General features: G+C 37.7%; 1 protein-coding gene across 8 annotated transcripts in view; it reads right to left on the bottom strand.

The window, feature by feature from the left end:
- Window positions 1-2,051: 2,051 nt before the first annotated feature.
- Window positions 2,052-26,234, bottom strand: part of TRDMT1 (tRNA aspartic acid methyltransferase 1) — a 32,215-nt gene continuing 8,032 nt past the window's right edge. For 2 of the 8 annotated variants that reach the window (XM_080386379.1, XM_080386377.1), the window contains exons 2-10: window positions 22,336-22,445; window positions 19,517-19,588; window positions 15,734-15,799; window positions 14,155-14,224; window positions 13,154-13,237; window positions 12,285-12,655; window positions 8,453-8,510; window positions 7,302-7,431; window positions 2,052-2,825 (exon numbers count right to left, since the gene is read on the bottom strand). In XM_080386379.1, the coding sequence (XP_080242505.1) occupies window positions 2,725-2,825; window positions 7,302-7,431; window positions 8,453-8,510; window positions 12,285-12,655; window positions 13,154-13,237; window positions 14,155-14,224; window positions 15,734-15,799; window positions 19,517-19,588; window positions 22,336-22,391 (1,008 nt within the window). In that variant the 5' untranslated portion in view covers window positions 22,392-22,445 and the 3' untranslated portion in view covers window positions 2,052-2,724. Of the gene's footprint in view, window positions 2,826-3,094; window positions 4,224-7,301; window positions 7,432-8,452; window positions 8,511-12,284; window positions 12,656-13,153; window positions 13,238-14,154; window positions 14,225-15,733; window positions 15,800-19,516; window positions 19,589-20,537; window positions 20,661-22,335; window positions 22,446-22,739; window positions 23,065-23,117; window positions 23,179-26,234 lie in introns of those variants that run through there. The other 6 variants (XR_013927955.1, XM_080386376.1, XM_080386375.1 and 3 more) reach the window with 6 other exon arrangements.

The following is a 26,234-nucleotide window of genomic DNA, read 5'->3' as shown; positions in this document are numbered from 1 at the left end:
TGACTGCATAAATGACACCACCAAATATGACATGCTTTTCCTCAGTGGAGCTTCTTAAAATTGAGGGAGTGCAACCACATCATCTCACTCAGATAATGAAATGTATTTCAGGTGTGTAGAACAAGTGAGCAACAAAACCAAAAAAACAGATTCTGGAAATTTCCTTCCATTTCCAGAGCTGTCTTCCATATTGCACTCATTTACCTTTCAGCTCCTTTTGTAATCCATTTAATTGCCATGAAAACATGTAAGCTGAAGTTGCAAAGTGCAGTACTGATGTAGGCTGCAAAGCACTTATGATTAGGAGACTGCTTGGAAAAGGAAGCAATGTGATTGATCATCAAGTGAGGTCAAGCAGGTACAACCCAACAGAGCTCAGTAAATCAGTCTATTAATGACAAACTGATGGGATAAGCAGCAGTCACTCAATTTAGCTGCACTGGTATTACAGGGTTAGCAGGGGCAAAATACACAAATATGTATTTACAACTCTGAAATCTGTTCTTTCAAAGTATCTCCTTCAGAAACAGCTCTGATTAGCAAACAGATTTCAGTCTTCACAATCACATTGAATTAAAGTTCACTATTAACATGCAGCAGGCTGTATTGCTGTATCAGTTTTAGATACAGCTAGGTAACTTTCAAAGTAAGTTTTACACATTACGGAATTGAAAACCAATTCTTAATATTTTGCCAATTATTATGTGAGGCAAAACAAACAGACTATTCACATAGTTAGCAGAAAGAAATTCCAATTTATACATACAGTTGATCTCCTTTGTTTCAAGTTTCAATCATGTTAGATAGCAACACATCTTCCTATTACCACATTTCTCCCAAGAACAAGACCATATAGCTACTAGTTCTTGACCTGGCTGATAAATCTACACAATAACCACCGTGTAAATACATAACTATGTTTCCTAACACTGTCAAAACCATATCTGCTCTTTGCAGTGCAGTAGTAGGCACAGCCTAACATCAGTCTAGTACTTTTTGCCATTATAATACTACAAGAGACCAGATAAAGATAGAGGCCGACCTCATCCTTCTCTAGAACCTAGTCCAGACCTCTTTTAGGAGAATCCATTTCCGTTTCTCTTTTATGGCTGGAACAGCCCAAACAATCCAAATGTTCTTGGAAAGTAAGACAGGCTGAAGTAGGTCAACCCAAGCTTTTCCTGGTTTAACAGTCCAGAAGCAGCATGCAAATCAAGACTGAAGAAGAAATACACAAGGAGTCAGTATAAGATAAAATATGGCACAAAATAACAATACCAAGTTCTTTTTCTTTTTCAGGATGACTATGGCAGATGAGAATAGCTGCAGTATCTCTCTACAGCAGCTCCGTTCCCTACGGTCTTTAGTTTCTCTTGTATTACCAAGCCTAGATGCAATACGACATGACTGCTCCTATGTCATCTTATAGGGGGAAAAAAAAAACCAAAACCAAAAAAAGGACCCCAAACCCCCAGTCTCTTTCAGGATTGGTGGCTTTGGTAACTTACTGCTTTGGTGCACAGGAACTATGATCAATCTACAAAATCCTTCAGTTTCATGACACACCAGCTCCATAATGGATGCTTACCAAGTATCATCTTGCTTTGTCCCCCCTCAGACTGTTTTTTCTCTAGATACCTATATAATAATTTCTGTAAGGAAAAATAACAAACAGAACATGTGCTTCTTTAGAAGGCTTTCTGTTTTGCCGTGAACTTCTCTATTGTTTCAGATATTAAACTCTGACTTTATAATTAAAAAAAAAAGACATTTGGTCCAGCTCTATGAGACTGTGTACAGCTGTGGCGCTCTAGATGGCCATACGCAGTGGTTTCATCCCAACATACGCTTCCAGTACTACTACCAAGTTTTGTGAAGAAATTTTCAGAAGAGGCCCATTTAGTTTTTCCTCCAGTTCTTATGCCACAGGAACCTAAACATGGAGCCTTTCCATTTTTTTTGTCTTTTATGTGTAGGTCTTCGGTAAGGAACAATAATCTTATCCTAAATAATATCAAGTGAGAACAGAAACACGCAAGTTAGTGTCAGGGTTGTGATAATCTTGAAGCATTTTTATTCAGCTGCACCTAAACAAATAATTCCAGACAGTTACAGTTGGTTTCCAGAATCCTACAAGTATTTAGAGAGGAGATGACAACCATAAAATATAAGGATGACACTGTCTTCTGAAAAACTGTATACAAAATACTGAATTCTGTAGTTTCATTAGCTATAAAAAACCAACAGAATTTCAGATCATATACACAATAAAGAAAAAATATATATAAAAAAATCCATCACTAAGAACGGATCACCGATATTTACAAATTAATACATTTACATGTAGAACTTGGTCTCTGCACTTAATTTAAAAAGTTTTGACATTTATAGCTTCTTTTATACTGTACCAAGGAAATGGTTTTAAGATAAAATAAAATAGTCTTACCCATTTTCATTGAGGTGTATGTAAATGCTGCTCTTTCCCATTTTGCAAAAAGGATATTTAAGTAAAGCAATTAAGTGCTGGAAGCTTCCATTTAAATAACACACCTATATACAGTGCAAATCCACCACAAAAGCAAGGTATTAAAATATATCAGAACTGTTCCGTACTATGTCTGGAAAGGTATTTCTGTAAGCTACGCCTTTTGTTCAGTTGCCATCAGCTTTCTCTTGGAAGTATTTTCTGTCACTAGTCTGTACTCATCAGATTCAGGTTCTGAATTATCCAAGTAGAACGGTGATCAATTTTGCCACTACATGTACATTGAGGCTGTTTCCCAGAAGACGGTAGCATTGCTTTATTGTTACTTTGTCAGGAAAGCCTACAACAAAAACATATAGTACAATGTCATTAGTCTGGGTTTGTTCCTAGCTTTCAGGTTTACTCCTTTTTTCAGTGAACAGTTCTTAATGCAGTTATCACAGATTGCAGCAGGGTTCACCACCCCACTAAAATTCACGAAGTTACAAAACCAGTTCCCAACCAGTTCATTGGATTTGGATCTGTTCTTCCATTAGCAGTATTGCCTTCTCTAAGGTTTAACAAGAAGTCTCAAAACATGGCTCTGTTGTGTAACTAATGCTAACTTACTTCCTCTTCAGATAGCGTAAAACATCCACCAGTCTCAGGGAGGGGCAGCAGCACCTGAAACATGTAGCATGGCACAACTGCTACTCTAGAGAACATCAACAAAAGAACACAGCCACAGCAGAAAGAAAATATGATGATTCTGCAGATGGACTAACTGCGTTTCTCAATAAGCTTTATATTGTACCTCCAAACTGAGCCCCTCTAACCAGTTGAAGAAAATCACATCGGTCTCACAGTGCAATATACCACCAGTACAGATTAAGCTATGAGCAAGGCTTACTCATTGAGTGAGCAAGCAGCTGAATGATTTTCCATGTAATTCAATGCTGACCCTGTCAAATGCACTCAGAAATACAAAGAGCACCAGAAACGTCCTTCACATGGCAAGTACATGGACTGGCAGAAAGAAAGGAGGCCCAGAAAAAAATTAAACTGGGCCTGTGAAAGGGCTGTCTTGTGTATTGAGCTCACAAAGATGACCGAGCACACAGTCAAAGGTGACCAAGCTTCTGAGAATGAAGAAGTGGCCAGCAGCCAGCTGGTCTGCTCTGTAACTGTCCTTGCTTGCACTCTTCACTTACTCCAGCTGTAAGCTAAAGTGCACTTGGGTTGAAGCAAATGCAAGATGAACAGTGGTGGTGATTCAACTGTTAGGGTCACTTGCTAAGCTGTTGAAACTTGATCACATTTGATTACTTGATCATTCCCTAAGAAGAAACGCCTAACTTTGACTCTGAGGTCATCACCACCCAGATTAGCTTTGATACATAAACACTGTGTGTGCAAGTAGTGATATATATGCTCTGAAATTTTCACAGCACTTCAGAAAAAACTCTCTTCCAGGGAGAGCTCAGGAGAGAACACGGTTGGACAGTTGCTGAGCCAAGGGTGGAAAGCTGAGGAGGTGGTGTCTGGGAGGAGTTGTTCCATCCTTCTCTGCCAATTACTAATGCCTCAAACGTGGACTGCTTTGGTAAACACATCTTCTCCCAGCTTCATCCACTCTGCCCAGCTTTCTGGCACTCAGATTTGGGCAACTATTCTTCTCTCGTTGGAACAATCACTTGCACTCCACAAACACTTCTTCAGATGGAGTTTTCATATTGCATCACCGAATAAGGTACACAATCTATAAATTTTAAAAGAGTATATAAAAATAAATATGTATTTATGCACATACACACATGCACTAAGAATCCAAGAAGCTTATCTGAACCCTGAGGAATTCAGTTTTTCCTTCTGCCTCTTGGCAACTGAAGGCCTGAATTAATTTTCAGGGCTTACTGTTTCCTTTATCCCAAGTGCCATCCATCTGCCTGGTATCTTGCACCTTCTAACTTCTTGGGTCAAGAGTAGCCTACATCAGAAGGACAGCTTTAAAAACTCATAGTACACTGGCACTTGCTGCACAGCTCTCACTGTTACCGTTTAGGTCACACATGCTACCTGATGATGTTGTGGTCTTGGCAACACACACTACCACATTATGCTGGCGTTCCACTAGGCTGCCATTTGTTTCCTAATAGCTTACATACATCACTAACAGGCAAAATGGAGAAGTCATCCTGACATCACCCTCATGAAAGCAGGTCGCAGGTGCAAGAGCCCTCTGATCACTTTTAATGATATTGCTGTGGGACCCACAGTAGTAACTAAGACAAATGACTGCAGTATTTCATTGACCTGTAGTGCAATTACTATTCATACATTTAGATGTTAAAAGCACAAATAAATCTGTTAAGAACAATGATTTTCACTCTGGATCTCAGGCACTGGAAAGACCACCAATCTGTTAAAATACAGACCCTTTTAGACACAATCATGTTTCCTCTGATAATACTGTAGCTGCAGCTAGTAACAGCATCTGTTACAAAGCTTCCTGACATTCTTTTCACTTCATTTTCAGCTTACAGTTTTCTCATTATTTAGCTTCTTGGGCAAACAAAATATTTGCCGGGGTTACATCTCCAATCTTTCTGTTGTTGAAAATTTCAGCCCAAATGTTGCTGTTGCTACAGAAATTACAGCATATTTCTCTCTGAAAATATCACACTTCCATGTTAAATTTCAAGTCATTACTGTAGAGAATGCTATCACGGAGACACCCTTTGCTGTAGCCATAAATATAGCAACTTTCAAAAAAAACCCATAGATCAAAATCCTCAGAAGAAACAGAGATTATAGTAACTAAACTCACCAAAGATTTCAATCAGCCTAGAGCTGAGTAACGCTTTTTTAAGTACAAAGGGGGAAATGCCTTAGTACAAGGAGAAAAAAAAAAAAAAAAAAAAAGTCAGACATGACTCGGTGCACTGGGAAAAGCTTGTTCTGCCTGTGAATCAGGAGTATGTGAACGGAAGTCACTGGATGAGAGACTTGTTTTGTGTTGTGAAAGTTGGAAAAGTAGTATAGCGAGGCAGGGAACTGCAAGAACTGTAAAGAAGGTCCCATGATAAAGGCAGAAGAGTACTGCTCTCAGAGGTGGAATCTGTCCCTGTCCTTCCCTCACAGTTCCCTGGTGACAAAAGACAAGTTCACTAAATGAGCATTTTGTAGATGGTGATGATCTGGATGCTCCTCAAATTCAGAAGCCTGACTTGTCTTGAGAGTTCAGTTCAGGCTTGCAGCACTGTTGAACCTTATAGCTGTCCCTGAAGATGAGCTCCTAACAGAGAAAACATGGCATCATTCCAAGCACTCTGAAACAGTAAAGGTCAGGTTTCACAAACTGATCACCCCTAATAGAGACTTCCAAACAACTTTCTCCATTTTCTTGATTCTCCCTCTGTAAAATATAAGCAATATTAGCCCTATGACACCTCTCAGTGATGTTGTAATGACTGATTTCACATTGGGGGGGGGGGGGGGGGGGGGGGGGGGGCGGGTAGAGAATGGGCAATTCTGTGCTCAAAAGACATCTTAAACAGCATGATAAACCTATACAAGCCAAATCTACCCCTGTTCAGCTCAAGTTTCTTTACATTAGCCTACATCAAAACGGAACAGAATTGTGCTAAGAAAAAGGCTGTCTGCAAAAAGAACAAATTCATTAAAGGCTATGAAAAAATCCTGCATGTTGGCATGTGGCTTAACACAGCACATTCCTGCAAATACTCTTGAACAAGTAAGCTGAGTGCTGGCAACACCAATGCTTGACTTTGCAAACTTTACAATGTTCTTTAAATATAGTAATTTTGAATATAACATTAAGTAATAAACGAGAAAAACTAAAACTTCAAAACAAATAAATATATACGAACTATTAAAAATACAGAAACTATTACATATATATATATCTCAACTATTAGTACTCAGAACTCTAAGTCACTGAGGAAGTCAAACAGAAATATAACAAATTACTCAAAGTCCATGGTGCCTTAATCTGTGGATACCTGTGTTGCCGAGACAATAAAATGATCTGTTGTGACAGCAGCAGGCCAAGCTCCTTAGCAGGTACTAACAGTTACACTTTCTTGGCTGCCTTTCTTTACAAGGGAAGTCTAGTGAATTTATTTTAGGCTTAATTCTGGTTGACTTGTGTCCAATGCACTGAGTCTTGCTCCTTGACTCCTTTTTCTTCACAAAAAGTTAGAAAATTAAGTAACTGACCAAGAGCTAGGACTGCCTCTTCTAGAAAACAGAGATGATTAAAGGTCATTAACTGAAGAGTTTGATTAATCCTGAACAAAGAAGTATCTGTAACTTCTGAAATTCCCTTTCTGTCAGCAGCTGCAAATGTGTGGAAGGGAGAAAGCAAGCAGCTCAAACACTGAGAACCACTAACAGACCTCCTGAACTGGCAGGATATATTGACTTACCACAGTTGTGAGTAATGTTGGCTGCTGCGTGAATAGTTTAAACAAATGTACTCCTTCATTGCCATTCAGTAATAGAACATTCTCATGCCAAAACTTTTTTTTTTTTTTTTTTTAGTTTACAAAGATAAACCTAACCACAGAAGATGGCTCTTACAAAATATAAAAAACTAGCAGAAATTCAGAGAAGTTCAGAGTTAGCCAAATAACCAGAATCGGTAAGAATTGGTTCAGTTTTGGTCCAGGAAAAAAAACAAAACAAAAACACACACCGCAACATAAAAAGCATGGATTAGTCCCCAGTAAAAACAAAACAAAAAAAACCCAACCAACCCCAAATACACAGGCATTTCTGAAGAATTATGTAAAAATGGGTACTTTCCAGCACATACCAAATTCCAGAGGGAATCCATGAAGATTTGCTATTTCTCTTGGGGTAAAGTACCTCAGTTTTAGTGTTGACAATTTCATAAGCTTCTCTTCTTCTGGTAACTCCTCAATATGTTTAAACACTGATTCGAGCTATGAAGAATATCCAGGACAACAGGTATCACCAACGCAGGCCAAATATGTAAAATTTAAGTCACATCTTAACAGACCATTTCTTTCAGTTATCACAGTGACAAAGACAATAGCACGTTTTCCTTGAAAGTATAATCAGTGGTGGTTTTTTGCAGCTAACAACTCAATACGTGGACTTGCAAGAAAGAAATCAGCGTTGCCATGAGGGCATTCATCACTTCTTCCTCCAGTTACAAGCTATACCACTAGGTAATGAGGCAATCAAAGGACTATAAACATCTGTTTATGACAGGATAGTGACAATATAAGTCAATAGCAGACCCTCCACACAAATTAAGCTGTATGGATACAGCTGTTTTAATAGTTACTTTCGAGATTATCCTGAATTCCAAGGCTGCATTCTTCCTATGCTCAGAAATGCTATATAATTCTAGTGAACAGCACCGAAGTGCAGGAGGAAATGCCTGCGTACAAAACAGGCCTCATGAAAAAATATCTGATTCACCGACACATTATTACCTTTCCCAATGCCTATAATACCACTTTGTGGTGAACTCAATATCAACAGTAGAACTTCACAAAAGACTGTGTCTTCCCAGATAAATAATACTATTGAAATTAAAACATGCTATACATATGACAGTATTTAGTGGACCATCTGTGTATAAAAAAATGGCCCTAGATTCATGACACTGTACTCTATATAGTCTATCCATAGAATTAATAATTTTTAATGTTTTCACATAACCCTGTGAAACCTCTGTATCACATGACAGATAACAATAATAGCAACTCATATTCTACACACAGAGCCATACATACAATTTTGATCTAAATAAACTGTTGTTTAGGAACACAAAGTAAATCAATTGGAAATTTGGTTGCCATAAAATGTAGCTTTAAAAGCTTGTTACAATATTCAGAGCAAAAAAGCAGAAGACAGGAAAAAACAAGTTTTAAAATAAGTCTCATATCAGTTTTAAAACAAGTCATTCTCATATGTTAGCCTACACATTCTTACCTGTACATCTACTGCTGTCTGCAGAACTGAGCCTGTCCCTTCTACATAGTGTCCATACCTTAACAACAACAACAGTAACAATCTTAAATTAATTTTTTCATCAAAACTCATAGTACTGACAACTGCAAAGATGCAGGGAGGTTACTATCCACACCAACAGCCTTATATAAGGCAACTAGGCTACTACACAAGCCCGAGGAATTCAAGCATAGCATCATCAGAAAGGGCCACCTACACTGCACAAACCAATTAAGGCAAAATGTGTCAAAGGCCAAATGGTCCTAAGAGTTCAAATTGTCTCTCCATTAGGAACAAAGTTGTTCAGTCAGATTTAACTTTCAGTTGCTTGTGGATTTTCCAGAGGGAACAGATGGGGGATGACCAGGCATCTATGCAGAGCAGTCCAACAGAAAGAAAAAAATTAAATCCAACTAAACAGTAAGCAAACTTACATTCTAAAACCATATGATAGCTTTCCTGGATGCTTTGTGGTTGGCTGCTTAGCAACATATTTACTCTGTAGTCTCTTCCAGGTTACCATTTAAATGTAATTACAGGCTTTCAGAAACATGGTCCGATGGTCTAACTATGCTAGTGTTTGAACATCCTGAACACAAAGAGACTGAGTCAAGCAAACAGAAGGCTTTTGCACTGTGGAAGAACTTCAGAAGATCCCCCACATTAGACAGATATGGTCTGCAATCATTAACAGGTGCTATTCTCTAGTTTTATCTGCACATCTGTAAAGACAATTACAGAAGTCTTTTGCTCTACTTCAGCCCATTTTAGAGCAAGGCACTGGAACAATTTTTGTTTCAAGCCTTTCTAATTCCACAATAAATAACAGAATACTCCCCCTTCAGCACAGACACAATGACCCAGCATGTTTCAATCTCAAGCATTTCTTCTTCATTTGGAAAAGCTTATGAGTAGCTCTGCCAATATCAGTGACAGCAACACTTGTTTTAAAATAAAGTGCTTGCAAATCTTCCTTAGGATCAGAACAAAAGGCCCTAAACACTGATGCAGATTAAAAACACATGGAATTGAACTGTGTTGTAAATATACCACCCTTAATTGGTTAGTTGCATTCAGAAAATTCCTAACAAGTTTAACAATGTAACACACATAGCATTGAGGAATCCTGATCTTATATAGCATCTGATCATATTTCAGATTAATATATCTGAGCCAAAATAAAGACAAATTTCAAAGTGGTATTTTAAAGTAAAGAATCTTGGCACTAAAGTACAGAACTCCCCCCCCCCCAAAAAAAAAAAAAAATAAATCTAGTTAGTGTAAAAGTGGTTTGGGAGCCAGTGGGGGTGGTGTTGGGTTTTTAACACAAATGTGGGTAGATGGCCAACATTAACTGAATTGTTATTAATTCTTATTGCAGCTGCTGACTACAGAAAAATTAAAATTCATACCTTAGACTCAGAACATAATTAAAACCAGGAATTTTTGCCACAGTAAAAAATGATGCATTGATTTTCTGACATTTCATTACCAGTTTTAATGAAATACGTTGGCTTACTAAATTACAGTGTTCAATTTTCATCTGACTCAAGACTTCCCCCCCCTCCTTATTTCTGTAGGCTTTCAAAAAAACTTTTACATTTCATACACATAACATTATTTCTGGGTATATTGTGTCCTATATCACAACTAACAAACAGTTAATTTCCGCAATGCTACAGAGCGTTCCTGTAACTAATATAACTAATATTAAAGTATTTTAGAAGGTATTGCTTCTCTTGTCAATCGCATATCAACAATTTACAAGTCAGTCCAAAATTATTACATCTGAAGAAGTAGTTTTCATTTTCTCTGTCCTTTAAAATGGGCAACTTCAATCACCACAAACATATTCCTAAGAGAAACCACAGTGTTTGTAGTCCCAAGGAACTCCACAATCATTTTCCAATTGCCAAGGAGTCCAAGGTCAGAAGGGAACACAGGATCGTCTGCTTGATATCTCACACATCACAGGCCATTACATTTTGCCCTATACTCCACCAAAGCCTTTCAGAAGACATACTGGTATGACGAAGGCAGAAAGGCAAAAAACACTGATGAAATATCAGTGTTTGAGGTCCCTAAATTAGCAAGGACTGGAGAAGGCATACGCAGATTATCCTCATCACACAAACCTTGCTGGAAATACCTGAAAACCAATCAGACCTGAGGAAAAATTGTTCTCCCAGTCTCAAAGCTGATAGTCAGTATGACTTAAAAGAAAGACACCAGACAGGAACCTCAGTAGAGGGACTGTCTTTATCAGAGTGCTGTTCTGCTCTATCCAGGGTCCTCTTTACTAGATCTCACGCTTCAGAGAAACCTAAAAACATAACTCCTAGAACAGCAGTAACTTATTCTTTACCTCTGAAAGTGACTTGGATGAAGCCTGCGATATAATTATAACCCTTGTCTTAATGGAGAGCTATAACTTATATGACCACATTGAGAACAATGTTAGAAGCCTTCCTGCCCAAAGGCTCTTTAAAAAGGGAACAAAGACAGCAAATCAGATTCCTACATTTTGAGCCAAGAAGAACTACCATAACCATCTGGCCTGGCTTCTTCCACATCAGCAGAACAGCAACAGTCACACTCCGTGTCAGATTTCCCACCACTATATATAAAGACTTCGTATCAGCTACTCAGGAGCCTCCTTCAGTGTGATTTTGATAAAAATAACCACAAACTACCATGACGTATTCTAGTGAAACCACAAGTGGCCAATTTATTTTTGATGACACTTAAGCCATACATGAGCTACATAAGAGATCATTCTGGCCCAAGGCTTTTATTTGACTGTTCTCATTAAGAAACAGATCCCACAAGATGCTGACTCCCACAATTCAAAAAAGTGAGGGCAGAAAAGGCTTATGTCAGCAAGAAACTGGGGAAAGAGCTTTCCTGTTGCACAAATTTTGAACTTCTGAAATTCTTTCTCTTCTCAGCTTTTTTATTGTCAAATAGTTAAAAAATCACAAATTCTGAAGGAACTCTATCTGGCACTCTAATTTCTACTAATTAAAAAAGTTATGATTAGCTTTAACTCATCAATAAAGCCATTTTACTGAAACATTCTGAGAATTCTAAAAAAAAAAAATAATCTAATTTGAAAAATTCACCAATATTAACATTTCCCACAAACTTTCAGGCTCCAACTGGCCTTTTCCAATACAAATGCATTCAGTGGAAAAGCTCCTGACCAATTGTCTGTGGCATTTCAGAACACTCGCCAACCTCCGGCAGTCAAATGTAAAATTGCAAGGCACACATCAGAAAACTACTAGACAGAAAAGGACTGATGTTCTACTCCATCACATACATGACTTGCAATGCAGCAACCTAACTGGTTTTATGGCATATGTCTGATCCACAGCTATTCTGACCTACACAGCTGAAAAATCCAAGAAATCAATAAAATGTACAATGAAGACAGTTTTAACGAGGAATGGATCTGTCATGCATGACACTTTGTAACTTCATTGAGCAATATAAAGAAATTCATTAATGAATCAGTACTACAGAGGTCTACTGGAACCATATTTCCGCAGGGGTAATTAAGCTTCTGTGAAGGTCAACAACAAATGGCACTGTCTTTTGTGAATGCCTTTTTGGAGTGGGCACATGACGTCTGGCAGAACAGTTTCTCATGCTGGCATGCCACTGGACCACGAAGCACACTATATAAGGAGTTTTTTTTCAGAGGCCTGGGTTGTTTTTATGAATCTTCCCTCTTCGTTTTTATAGGACATAAGCAAAAATACACTTAAGATTTCCAGACGTGATTCAGCAAGACATTGTCTTTGCATCTTACCCTTTTGTGAAGCACGTGGATCTCCGGGAGGTGGGTTTAACAATGTCTAACAAGAAGGCATAGCGCAATAAGGACTTCGGTGGTATGAAATATTGGCTCATTTCTTCATTTCCCTCCTCCAAGAAATCTTCTAGCATTTGAATAGAAGAATCATTGTCTTGATCACGTTTCCTTTCCATTTCTTCTGCTGTTTCAAGTTTAAAAAGAAAGGTCCCTTTCGGTAAACTCTTCTTGCTGCTGCAATCAGGACCAATATTTGGATCCAGATTCTTCTCTTCAGAAGACAAGGAAGGACTAACTTCATCTACTTTGTCAGTGACTTTGTCCTTGCATAAGTCTTCTAGATCGTGATGTGGGAATCTTGTCAATATCTAAGAAGAAATTGTAAGGAAAAAAAAATAAAGAACTGCACCAGATAAGCAACCTGACAGCTGACACTGCAGTGAGTAAAATTCCTTCAAGAGATGCTCAGAATAAAGCAAGTAACCATCTGATGTTATTTTCATGAAGGTTTCAAAAAATATTGGCATTAAGATTTGCTGACCTACCAGCAACGACGTCAGGAACAACCACAAATAATTGCCTTTGCAAAAATGCCTTCCCAAGGGCATGAAAAAGGAGCAGAATGAGTTGTTTTCTAGCCCACTATCAGCTACTGTTCCCCAACTGTATAAAGCCATCTAAACTACTGACATGCATCTCAACCCTTAGAAAACCCAGCATCCAGGCTGAAAAAAGAGACAGAACTTAACCTTTCTGTTGGTATCACTTATCCCTCTCTCCATCCATCAATACACACCACTAAACTGAAAATTTAAACCTAAACCTTCATGAAACAAAGCAAATTCAAGTAATACTAACAGACTCACCTGACCAGGAGCTTGAAAGGAAAATGGTTCTTGGTGAAGCCTTGCAATCAGAAAATATCGCAGCCTAGAATTGGGAATGCCAAGCTGTAAGCAAAACACACAAGCCTTTAGCCTTTAGGTGCCCACGTCATAAAGAGAGAAAACGTGGTCTATTAGCAACATACAGTAATCTGCCATTACATAAAATAACAGAACTAAGACACTAATATATTTTGTGACTTTGGAGATAGCAGTATTAATTGGTAATACCTAAATACTTCTAACTTCCATACTTTCAAGGAAACAAGTGGGCAATTATTCTTTGCACCTCATAGATTTGACTTTCTCTGTAAACAAACAGGAATGTAAAAGAACTCTTGTATGAGGTAAGAAGAAAAGTTACATGCATCACAATTTCTTGGGACAGGTACCACCTGTTTTCTACAGAAATGCAAAACGGTGTCTCCTTGACTTTTTGAACAAGGCATTGCAAGACATCTAACCGAAACAAATGCACCACAACTGGTTTTTAAGGTTCTCTCTACCAGCTTCTCTCGGAAGTACATCAAGTATTTCATTGATTCTATTTAGTCTTGCACAACCTGAAATCTCTCACAACTCTTTTTTTTTTTTCAGTTGCCAGGGAAACATGCAAACAAAGCCCCTCCTCCCACAAATAACACAGACATTTTCTGTGCTGGGAAATTCACAGGCATCAGCACTTCTGAAGCAACGAGGCTCCTGCAGGGAAAACCACCTTCCTCGTCACGGTGTAAATTCATGCTGCCTTAAAAAATATCAAGTAGTAGCAAAGCAACAGGGGACTAGGGTCTGAACAGCAGTATGATTACGTCAGTATACTGATGAAAAATCAGAAGTCATGCCACATGGCTTTCTCATTCAAGAGTATCTTCAGTCCTGGGGGTGACTCTCTTTTCTAATAAAATTGATCATTTTCAAATGTTCTTGGGCTCAGTGCAGTTTGAACAGTTAAATAATATTAGAGCAATTTCAGTACTCACACAAGTCGGAGACAAGAGAAATTCTTGATATTTAAAACCACATGTTGCTAGTGTTCGCAGAAGTTCATTTCTGGCAGTGAAAAGAATCAAAATGCAATTACTCCCTTCATACAACCTTTAGGCCCTTTTTTTATCCTAAATAAAAACACATTAACTGCAATACCTTAGGTATCAAGACACTCAGCACATTCTATGAGAAAGAATTGGACAGGGAATTACAAATACGAAGTCATCGATTTCTGAACTTGAGGAGACAATAAACAAAGTTCAGTGTTACTATAACCAAAAACTACTATTACACATTCACAGGTATCTCATACCTACTTCAAAACACCCCTTCAAAGAATATCCCATCTCTAAGGAGAGTATTTATAGTGTGTCAACAAGGAAAATAATCAGAGGGCAAGACATTCTCTTTATTGTGAATTATAAAACAGGAGATTAAACCCACTACAAATAGCTCACTACTTTACTCTGTTCACATACATGGCATCAGCTAAGTCTAACAAAAGGGCTAACAACAGATGACAAAAATTGGTGGCTTTGATATAACAGTGTGGTAGGACTGTACTTCATAAAGAACTGAAAAATCATTGAAATGGCAATCTTAAAAAGACTTGTCTTTTCTTTCCTATTCCATGCAGGCTACACTGAGCTCGAACTATGCAAAAAGCAGGAGCTGTGACCTGTACCTGGTATGTGACACTGCATCCCAAGTGTCGTAAGAGAAATCAAGCGTTCTGACTGGGGTCTTCCTGAACTACAGCTTGTTTCAAACACTGGCCAGCAAGGCATAGCCTAGGGAATCGCAGGGTCTACAGCTGCAGCCTGCACCAACAACAAAGTGTTCAAGTGACTGCTGCATGCTTAACTAGTGAGAGCTAACTGCCAGCTGCCTCCCATATTCATTAAGAAGCATGATGTACAGCATGGCTACTCTCTCAGTACTTTAAGGAATGCTGTGGAAAGATCCTACTCTGTGCCAGCAAGAAATGAGAAGGAAGACTGCAACCCCATCTCCTGCTTTGCCCACAAGAGAGGAGGATGCTCCTGCTATCATTAGGTAACCTTACTGACAACTTTCCTCTTCTACATTTCAAAGATTTTATACAGTCTTCATACTGTATCTCTGGACCATCTGATGGCAACTCTGAATCACTGATAATCTGTTTTCAACAAAGGTACTGAAGAAAGCCCCTCTACTGTATCATGAACTTAACACAAGATACCATGAGCTCCTGTCACGGATAAAACCCCAAAACCTCCAAGTGCTATACCTACTGTTATTTTTCCTTGAAAATTAATATTGATTTTTTGTAAAGGACACAAGATCATCAAATAAAATAAACGGACTCAACCTGTTATCTGCATAGAGAAATAAATAGTTATTTAGCAAGTTCCTTTCACAACCTAAGACTTTCAATCCTAAATTAAAACAGTATTTTTAACGCACAGCTGCTAGCTATCTTATCTGATCCTATTTTGTTAACTTGAATTCTAGGAAATAAAACTCTTGCCTTCCCCTTCCAAAGAAAATGTCCTTTATTAAAAAAATAAACTTGCATAAATTAGACTTTACCTCGCAGAAGAGGATTCAAATCCTTTAACATTTTCTAAAAGTAGATATTTTGGAAGCTTCTGCAGTCTACAAGGAAAAAAAGTTAAACAAATCAGAGTAACAAGATGTAAACTACATTATGTTCATCCACAGATTTGTTTAGCTACAAGAAAGATCAAAGTATTTCCAAATCATGCCAGCTGTTAAAGTTTAGTATCCTTAAAAACAATGTACCTCAACTTTCAAGGCAGCCTAGATCAAATCATTCCCAGCTGAATTAAAAATGTGGCTTGCTGGTAATCATAAAAACCAACAAAACCCACTTAAGTTCAGATGGACTGCTGCACCCTCCTGTACCCCATGCACATACTTCTGAAAATGCTTATCACATTCATTTCCTAAAGCATAACATTATTATTCAACAGATTGAGTTTGTAATAGCAAAGATAATTGTCAAGGGAAAAAAGATCACTATTTAGCCATGGAATAGAAAACTTTTGTTTTAAAATGCCTAAACCAAAATTCAATGTCAAAACGTTACTTCAACTTTAGTGGTAACCATCAGAACCAGCATAGAACCAGCATTCATCTAATTACTTTAAGAAATATGACATGTTTAGAGCTCAATTTGCAGATATTCTCAACTTTTACTTTACTTTTTCATTTTGATGGGGGGGGGGGGGGGGGGGGGGGGGGGGGCGGAGCTGAGGTTTAGCAAGATCAGTGCAGAGGTCTGGAAATAGGCTCATTCCAAAACTAGCATGTTAAATCTCTGGAGAAAGGAACATGTCCAAACTGTACCAGGGACCAGTCTAAAAATTTAGAAGAATAGATTCAGATTCAAGTCTCTGGGAACACCCCTGACACTGATTAATTCTCTAGTAAAGTTAATGTAGACATAGTATGTCTGTTATACATTGAGATCTCAGAACAGAATACAGAAACAGGATATTAATGCCACCAGACAACAGTTCTGCACTTAAATAAGTCAGTAAGTGACTTTGGACTTCCACTGGTACAAATCACAGTAGCATTTGTTTTAGCCTGTTCTTAACTATCATCAACTAAAGACATTCATGTGAAGTATTAAAGAACTAAAGGGTTTCACAACAAACTGGAAAATGTACAAGGTACTACATCAAATTTAAAGATACTAAAACTAATAGTGAAAAAATAGTACTACACTAAAAAAAAAAAAGCAGCAGCAGCCAAATTCCCTGCAGAGGAATGGAGAATATATCTGTTGGTGTGCCTACCCACACTCAACATCATCATCTACTACGAAACTTTTTTTTAAAAGATTTTTAAAGTTATGAATCCAAAGCATAGCCTGAAATGCAAGAGCACAGGCAGGATCAACAGATCACAAGATAAGTAATCACCACACAAAGAGTATGTTAAATACTTGGCAGGTATTAACATTACAAATGTGCCTGTAAAAGTAGCACTCTGACCTCTTAGCATTAGATTTCCCTGGGTTATTGCTTAGACATGATAAACAGACCACTTGGGTCAAACTTTGTTTGCTGGCTGTGTTCTCCAATGTTTTCCCAGGTCTTTCCAGATCTTGGAATTGTCCTTTCCATCTAATACCTTTCTTCTCAGAATATCTTCGAGCCTCATTTCAGCAACATTTCATTATAAAAGGCTGAACATAAGGTAGAAATAGCCAAGGGATGAGAAATTTATCGTTCCCATAAACTGAATGCATGCTGTACCAAATTAGAATGCAAATTCCTATATTAAGAATTTCCCTTTTTTGGGCTGAAATACTCCACACTCAATGTCTGGCAAATATGTCATATCCAAAAAATACACAAGCACTATCTCGGTAAAACATAAATCTATTGGAACCAAGAAACTCTACAGAAGCCACCATCTTGAACATTTTACAGACTACTTACAGAATTACTGCCTCAAGAAACCACCTGCCCAAGGGAGATAACGGACATCACGAGGGTCTCATGGGGTGTTGAGATAAAAGTACCACAGCCAAACCCAGCTCCTTTGCATAGTCATGACGAAAAACATATGTCCTGTAATGTCTAAAGCTTTGGTTTTGAGAAGGAAAAGCTTCTGCCCTTTATCCAGCTAAATCCATAGCAACCGGGAAGCAACATTTCCATATTAATGCACAAAAGTGTCACAAAACCAGCCAGCCTCTTAACTGTGTCTCAGTTTAACAGAAAGGAATACTTAAGTCAGGATTCCTTTAAGGATAAGGAAGGTACTATTATTCTGACAAATTACTGACTTACACACCATCTGCTGGTTTTAATTTATCATTTTGAAAGGTCAGTCTGGAGGACTGAGTTACATTCCTCATTCTGGAAAAGACATCCTTTGCAATTTCCAGAAATCCATGTTATCTCTCTATTTTTGTGTCTCTGCTAGAAACGGGAAAGTAATAATAATCTCTCTTTTAATTGTCTAACTTAACTAGGCTACAGAATCTGTATTGCGTTCTGTGCTCTCTGCCACAGATTTCTTGGGTGATCCCAGTGAAGCCACTCAGCCCTTCTGTGTCTGTGTTCTCTAACTACTGATGACAAGGGCAAAAAGCTAGTCCTATTTAATATTGCTGGCTGCTGAAAAGTTCTTTCTGGAAGAAGGATGAAGACCCTTTTCTCCCAGCATCAACAGCAGTTCGAAAGAAAGGTTGTTGTTGGTATGTTTCCTTCTGTGTAGAAAAGCATTTGTGAGAGAGAGCACAAGAAAGCAAGCAAGCAACCACCAACCCCAACCACCCTCCCCCCCCCATCCTCCTGAAATTCTAAGAACAAGATTAACAAATCAAGAAATATATAAAGAACAGCTGTCCCAGTCTCCAGCAGAAGCAGGACTGCCAGGAATGGTTAAGCGTCTGGTACGCTGTAACTGATGCAAATTCTCAGGCTCATGCCAACTGTGCCCAATGGACATCTCAATCCAGAACCAGAAACTTCTGCTGGATAATCTTCCTGGGCAACTTGCCCCACTTCCTCCAGAAGGGTTCCTACAGTGCTACACACCTCTTCCCGAAAAAAAGACTACAAGCTTTACTTGGAGCTGATTTTTAGCGATCTCAATAAGAACAATTTAGGTCAGCAAAATCCACTGTTTCAAAATTTAAGGCATAAACAATACAAATAATTATGGCTATTTTATTAGGGACTGAAGTTTGACCAGGCAAAAATGACAAGGGCACTGTTCAGACAATGTAGTGCTATTTGAATTCTTAAGTATTACTAACCAAAAGCACACAACTTGCCCTGAGATATCTAGAAGCAGCACGAAAAAGACAGAATAGACACTTCAAGAAAGAACAGAAGGGGGGGATGGAAGAAGTATCATATTGCCCATTCAATAACATATTTAAACTTTCGAACGTTGCCTATTCAAAAGTTGACAAAATGCTGAATCAAAGGTTTTATTAATCTGGTATTTCAAACAATTTTCATGTTTCCATGATGCCCATTAGAAAACTATAATATTATCTAGTCCTGTTTCTCTATAAAGTCAGTGCAAGTCTGAGGCTGAACTGAAAATAACTAACTCAATGTTCCATTTCTAATATAGCCACAGTTTAAACAGACACCCAATAATAAGAAACCCCCAAACAATGAAAGCATATACAGTAACTATGAGATGGTAATGGCATTAGTAAAATACAAGTGTTCGTAAGTTACATAGGATCACGTGAAAACAAGTAATATAACACAATACTTGTAAGTCTCCCTGTAAAATACTAGAGATGACTTCTCTTGCCGAAATATAAAGGACCTACACAGAGGCTTAAGAACTGAGGCAGAAGTTCATTTATACCTTGGGAGAGTATCAAGGATATAGAGAAAGCTTTTTGCCCGTGGATCAGATACATCACCTTGCAGGCCAATTCTAAAAAAAGAATAAAGAAACACCTGTGTATTACTTGGAGCAGACTGACATTTGACTTACATTTTTCTACAGAATGCTGACAGTTTTTGCATTGAGTTTCAAAAAGGAATTCTACAAAAGCAATGTGTACAGATATGAGGACCTGCTCACAGAATGAGTGTCCTAAGAAATGCTTTAAGGAATGAAAGCCTACCCTGGAATCCATCAGCTAATAGTGAGGTTAAAATCGAAGCATTTAGTAATAAAATCCACTCCCCAGTCTGCAAAGTGTTCAGCATTCTGGTCTTGTCCACCAAACCCCTTGAACGTACTTGGCTCTGAAAGGACAAAAAATCCCCACTGGGTTCCTGGGAATACCCCACTATTTTACATTGAATATAATACATTTATATGAATTAAAGCCTAAGTGCGCACCATTTTGCAGGATTGAGCCCCATGTGAATAACTTTGTAACATTAAACCGGACAGCTCATGTAGGTAATAAAGATAATATAACTGTTCCAGACCCGTGTTCCTCTAATCTGTATTTGTATTAGCTCTTAAAAAAAGAATGAAGCCTTGGTAGAAGAGCTTCAGCATGTCTCTAAATTAGTCATACACAGATTTTTCTTTTCATCGTTTTACAAAAATTTAAAAAAAATTGAAATAATAATTCCTATATACATCATAGGTTTGCACAAATACATCTTTATAGGTCAACACCACTTTAGAAGGTTTTCTTTTTAATCTTAGAGCATTCAATGAGATACACTGTCTTACACAAGCAGTTTCATCACCATCAACAGACTTTTTCATGAAGCTAGTCAATATTTAAGATTCAAACCACTGCATTCCTTCCCCTTCAGTAAACATCAGGATGAACAAAACTACATTTTTGCTTAGAAAGATAGACAGATGAACCACACATAGGGTTACCCTTGAAAAACATTTCTCCTTTAACAGTACATACTGTGGTAACTGCACTTTTCTCCAAAGCATGCTGTATCTACCTGGTAAATGGCTGACAGGGAGGACTCATCAAAATCATATCAAAAGATAATCTGTCAAATTCTTTCAGTGTTATGCCCTGAATAAGGAAAGAGAAGAATGTTGAGTGTCATAAACTGTATGAAACTCTCAAGTCATCTTTCAGATCAAACTACCTCTCTTACTTCCACTACATGCTTCATCTAGCAAAACACTACCTAATCTCCCATTTGACGTAATAAATTCAATTTTTTCTACCTTGGCAAACTGTACAATGCAAATATGCATTAATTGCTTTGAATATAAACCAAAACCGGTAACGATGTTAGCATCTATACGTGATCTTGAGGGGCTTATGTACTCATTCTTTCAGAATAGGTGTATAGTGGTTCCTTCAATAGATCACATCAAAACGCTTAACTACTTATTTCTCCCCATCCCTCCTCAAATATGTTATTCAACTAGAGAGCCTCTGTACATCAAAAACAACATGTTCATCATCATCATCATCAAAATCAACATGTTCAAAACAGGTGAAAAAACATTACATCTTCTCAAAAAACAAAATATCTAAACAGAAAAGTAGCTCAGGTGTTAACACGGTAATTTCTATAGGTCCAGACTGTGGGGTATAATTCTTCGGAGCTCACTACCAACACATCCTGTACTGTTTATTTCATTCTAGTTTTTGCCTAGTAAAAATCCCTCATAGATATTATACGGCTGAAAGCTCTACTCTGCAAAAATATATTCTGTTCAGAGAAGAAAAATTAGATCTGCTGCACTAATTAATTACACGGGTGGAAGTTCCCCTAGACTAAATTTTAACCAAAAGGACAGCATATTGAGGGGCCAAGAGGAGAGAAGGATAATGATCAAGTAACTGTAAGCCAAAGAAATCATTGCCTTACATATTTTGAGGGATATAGCAAATGTAACATTACTGCCCACAGAAACTAGACAAAAGCTGCTATTTTTTCCCAATAAATTTAAAGAAGGTCTTACTGACTGTAATCTGCTCTTATCTACTATAAGGAGACATATGCAAGCATTCTCCTTTTCCCATATAAAACTGTAGATTATCATTCAGTCTGTTATTATTGAGTGGTGAATAGCCATTTAACCTTTAGCCACCTATTTAAGTCTTATTTAAGCTGGTGTCTTAAAACTAATTCATTATTTTTTACTGTCCTCTTGTAAAGCTGTAAAAGAAGATTAAGAGGTATACAGTATTTTCTAACTAAATCCAGGCAAAAAACCATGCCTAGTCTGCCCCTCCATTACTAAAACAGAATCTGATTTTAGCTAGTTCTTCAAATAATTCAGAAAAGGGACCGAATTTCTAAAATATTTGATCTATTGAACACACAAAAAAAACCACAAGACTGTCCCAAGTAATATGTCTTCCTGTGTTTTTCTGAGCTCAACTATAACTACAAAACAAAGACATGCCTCCAAGTAATTTGATTAAATTCTTTCAAAATACATAAAAATATTTTCTTAATCTAAATTTGTCATTCCTTTACTGTTGGTAAGCATTCCTGTTGACATCACATAACTTTTCTTCATGTAGCAGTCAAGACTTCCAGGAAAAGACTGCAGTGTATCTCTCTAACTTCAACAAGCAACCACAACACAAGAAATCGAAGTTATCATAAAATTGCTATATTCGTAACAACATAATTAGATTTTTTTATTTCTCTTGTTACTGACAAGGATAGTGAAGACAACTTATTTCTAGAAAAGCCAGACTAGTGTAAAAAAAGACATTCATTACTCACCTCAATTGTCTTTGCCCATAATGGTGTGCCCGGAAAGTTGTGCTTATAAACTTCATTGGCAAGAGTGTTCACATCAACAGCAGCAACAACTTCTGCAGATGTGCAGCTTTCTAAAGTTAAAAAAAGAATTTGAAAACTGTAGCTTCTCTTTTACTGCTCTTGGAAAAAATACGTTTGCTCAGCTGCGTTACAGCTATGCTCAAAAATAAAAGGGAAATTACATGACTGAACTTTGCTGTGCTACCTTTAAAACTTTATAAGAAAAATACACTGTTTTTCTAATCATATGGCAAGTACTTCCCTTCCTCATATAAATCCAAAACCAAAAGCTAACCATGCACTTCTTAATTTGTAGGTACAGTCACACAAACTCCAAAGAGGGTGCATCTTTACAACATTCCCACCTGCACTCATCTGGTCTCTCCGAGTTGGTCTCTACCACAAGAATGCAGCCTGAATCAATCTGCCAAGCCCCCCTGCCACTGCCTGCACCTCTCCTGCCACTGACAACTTACAGGAACTGAACATGTTATTTTGGAATATACTACTTCTCATTGTGAAAAAACAGCACCAATATGTTTGAGGTATATCTACTCTCACAATAAAACTTTAAGAAGTTGCCTGCAAAACACTGGTGCTTATATTCCAGTAAAACCTTGGGCCTTGAATCCAGCTGCTGCCCCCTTTGAGTTCAAGGTCCCCAAAATATCAAAGGGTTTGAAGGACAAAATGTGGCAGCTCCTCTTCTCTCAATATCAAAGGAAGTACTCCTGGACACTTACATATGCCATTGAAAAGGAGAGAGCACAGTTTAACAAATCTACTGACAGCCAAACCCTGTAAGAAAAATGCACGAAAAAGAATGTAAATAACCAATGGTTAATTTATAGAGTAACAGAATAGTAAGCTCTACAGAAGCTAAAACCATAAAAAATCCAGTGTTTAATCCACTGCTCGTCATGTCACACTATTTATTATTACTAACCACAACACCTTCCCTCAGGCTTTTTATCCAGGAAGATAAGCTGTGGTCACTGTTATAGTTGCAGGCAGAAAACAGTGACCATACTTCCTGATACACAAAACCAGTTTCAACCACCAGGAAATTTACATCATAGTCACCATTACAAAGCCTCAGATAAAAAATTAATTGCCCACGTTTCATATTTTTTTTTGCAAACCAAAAGAAATAAGGCAAATAGCTACATGCCTTTGACTAGTCTGACAACATGCTCAAGTAACACTAACAAAATGACCTTACAAGACACCTTATGAAGTACTTGTAGTCGCCTAATTATTTACAGTTTGAGAGAATGAAAACTCAACTATGAAGTCCCCAGTGGATTTTGAGTGATACAGTTATCATCCATCTACTCTTTTTCAGGTTTTCAAGGCCACCTTACTCAAAACTAAGATGAATGAGAAATCTGGGTATTAGACAGATTGTAGCAGTCATTTTAACAAAGATCAACCTGGTTCTCCTGCATTTACTTGGTGCAATAGAGAACAATAAGGAGTTTCACAAGAAAAACACAGACAGTTGCCCATTAAGGGTCAACATACAAATTATTTGCAGTTACTGTCTTGACATTTTGACCATAAATTGTAACTAAGTATTAAATACAGGTGCACCCACGAGGACAACAGAACGACTATACCTGGGATTACAAAACAGGTATGTTAACACTGACATCTAGCGTGAAAAGAACATTGTGGTAGCAGGTTGACTGTCTCAATTTGCAAGTATATTCAAGAACCAACACTTTCATCTTCTTAAAACAAAGCGGCAACACCTAAGTAATGGGAACAAATTTCAAGTACTGTTTAAGAGACTGTTTTTCTCACTTATTCTTTCAGTTTTTAAACCATGTTGACCTGACAAGCTGATCCTTACTGCATGTTCCAGGCACTCCAGAAAAGGGGGGGGGGGGGGGCTTAAAAAAAAAAATCAGGAACCTCAAATCATTATCTAACTGAACATATAGTTTAAAAATGACAACTGACAAGGAACATGCTTTCTCTCACAACTCATGATTCAGATGTTCATCCTTTTTGCTAACATCAATCCAATCTCTCCCTGCACACACACAAGAAAAAAGAAATACTGAGGATTTGTATCAAGGGACTTCACAGGCCCAAATGCCTGGAAATAGTGAAAGAGAGTACACAGCTAATAGTAATTTATTGAATCCCCTTGCAATGCAATGCTCTGTCTAAACCAGAGATGTTAACCTGCATGGAAAAGGGGCAGGAACTTTTCCTGAACTATTCCACCTGACATCCTCTCTTCTCATTTCAAAGGCCGGATAATTTTTTCAAAGCTTCTCCTCCTTTTCACTCAAAAGCTGTGGCTCACTTGGGAGTTCCTGTTACAGAACAGACTCCCTCTAAAAGCTGATTAAGCATATTTGTGTGGAAATACCCTGGAAACGCATGAAGGAGCTTGAGCAGACAAGCAGATCTCACACATCCAACCTAACAAAGAAAAGCTTGTGTAAATTTCAAACAATGAGAAAATGAAACATTTAAAAATAAATTCTCCTGAAATTAAAATAACTTTGATGTCAAACAGTGATATTCCATTTTGCTATATAAATATAAATTTATGACTTGAATATGACTGTAGGAATGTAACATAAAAAAGACTGAAAGCAGAATCTAAAAAAACAGAATCAAGACCGTGTTTAACTATCCCCACTGACAAAAGGCACAAAAGCAACTCAGGAATATGAAAATGCCCCTGAATTGCTGACTTAGTGAGATGTTGAATCAACTCCCCAAAATATATAGCTGAACTTCAATACAGAAACAGACACAGCTCTGGAAACTTTTTCTTCCCCAAACAAGCACATCCAATCTTCAAAACACAGCCATTTGAGAGAACAACTATGCAGAAAACTTAATTTCATGCAGACTAAAGAAAAAAATAATACACATTTTTAAAGTGAAAATAAGTGGCTGCTAGAATACTTGATTTGCAATATTCCTCAACACCATGGTTTTTGAACAGAGACTCTGCATTTCTGAACAAGATGTTGTAGCTCAAAAGGAAGCCACAGACACGATGGGGAAGTTATGAGGGAGGTGCTATGGCTTATTTTTAGGCAGACTAGATGGTAATTCTCTTGGCAGAACTCAAATTTGTAACACCCTATGAGGAAAGTACTGATTTTGCACTTCAGGCTCAAAACCTCTAGATCCAAATAACAGAAACTGACTTATTTAAATTGCCTAAGGAGCAATCAAACTTTGGGTCCCAATTCTCTATTTTGTTGTACAGACAATACTTATGAGCCATTTCAGCTATGTAGTAGTCACTTTAGTGAAAGGGACACTGCTGTAATGATTGGAAGGTGTGGCACTTAAAACAAAGGAAGACAGGATGCCTGCATTAGCTTCTCTTTCGAAAAAAAACAAACCCAAAGGGTGTCATCTTCTAACACACAAACAATATTTCTGACATGACAATATCCGTCCTTTTCCTCTTCAGAATCGATTCCTTTGTCATGTGTTTCTAGCAGACCTTAAAATTAACATAGATCTGTTTATATTCACCACTGTACTTTTGTAATAGAATCATCAATGTCAGCAAAGCACATGAAATACATGGTGTTACACCAAGGGCAGAGCCTGGCAGAACTCAGCATATTGGAAAACCAGAACCAGAATAGTTGTCTATTCTAACAGGTATATGGAAACAGATGGAAAAGGGAAGATTAGTCACATGTTTTTTCAGTCCTGTTTCCTTTTAAAACAGAGAGCAAAGATTTCATTTCTACATTGTCAGCTCTTGGCTGAAATGATTATGCTGAACTGCCCATGGCTACAGTCAGCATGACTATCAGTAAAGTTGATACTTGCTTCCTGCCATGGATACTTGGCAACTTTTTTCACCGAAC

Source organism: Falco punctatus (genome assembly GCF_963210335.1).
Source record: "Falco punctatus genome assembly, chromosome: 4".
Taxonomy (NCBI): Eukaryota; Metazoa; Chordata; class Aves; order Falconiformes; family Falconidae; genus Falco; species Falco punctatus.
The sequence above is the reverse complement of the archived record's forward strand: the minus strand, read 5'-3'. Positions and strand labels throughout refer to the sequence as shown.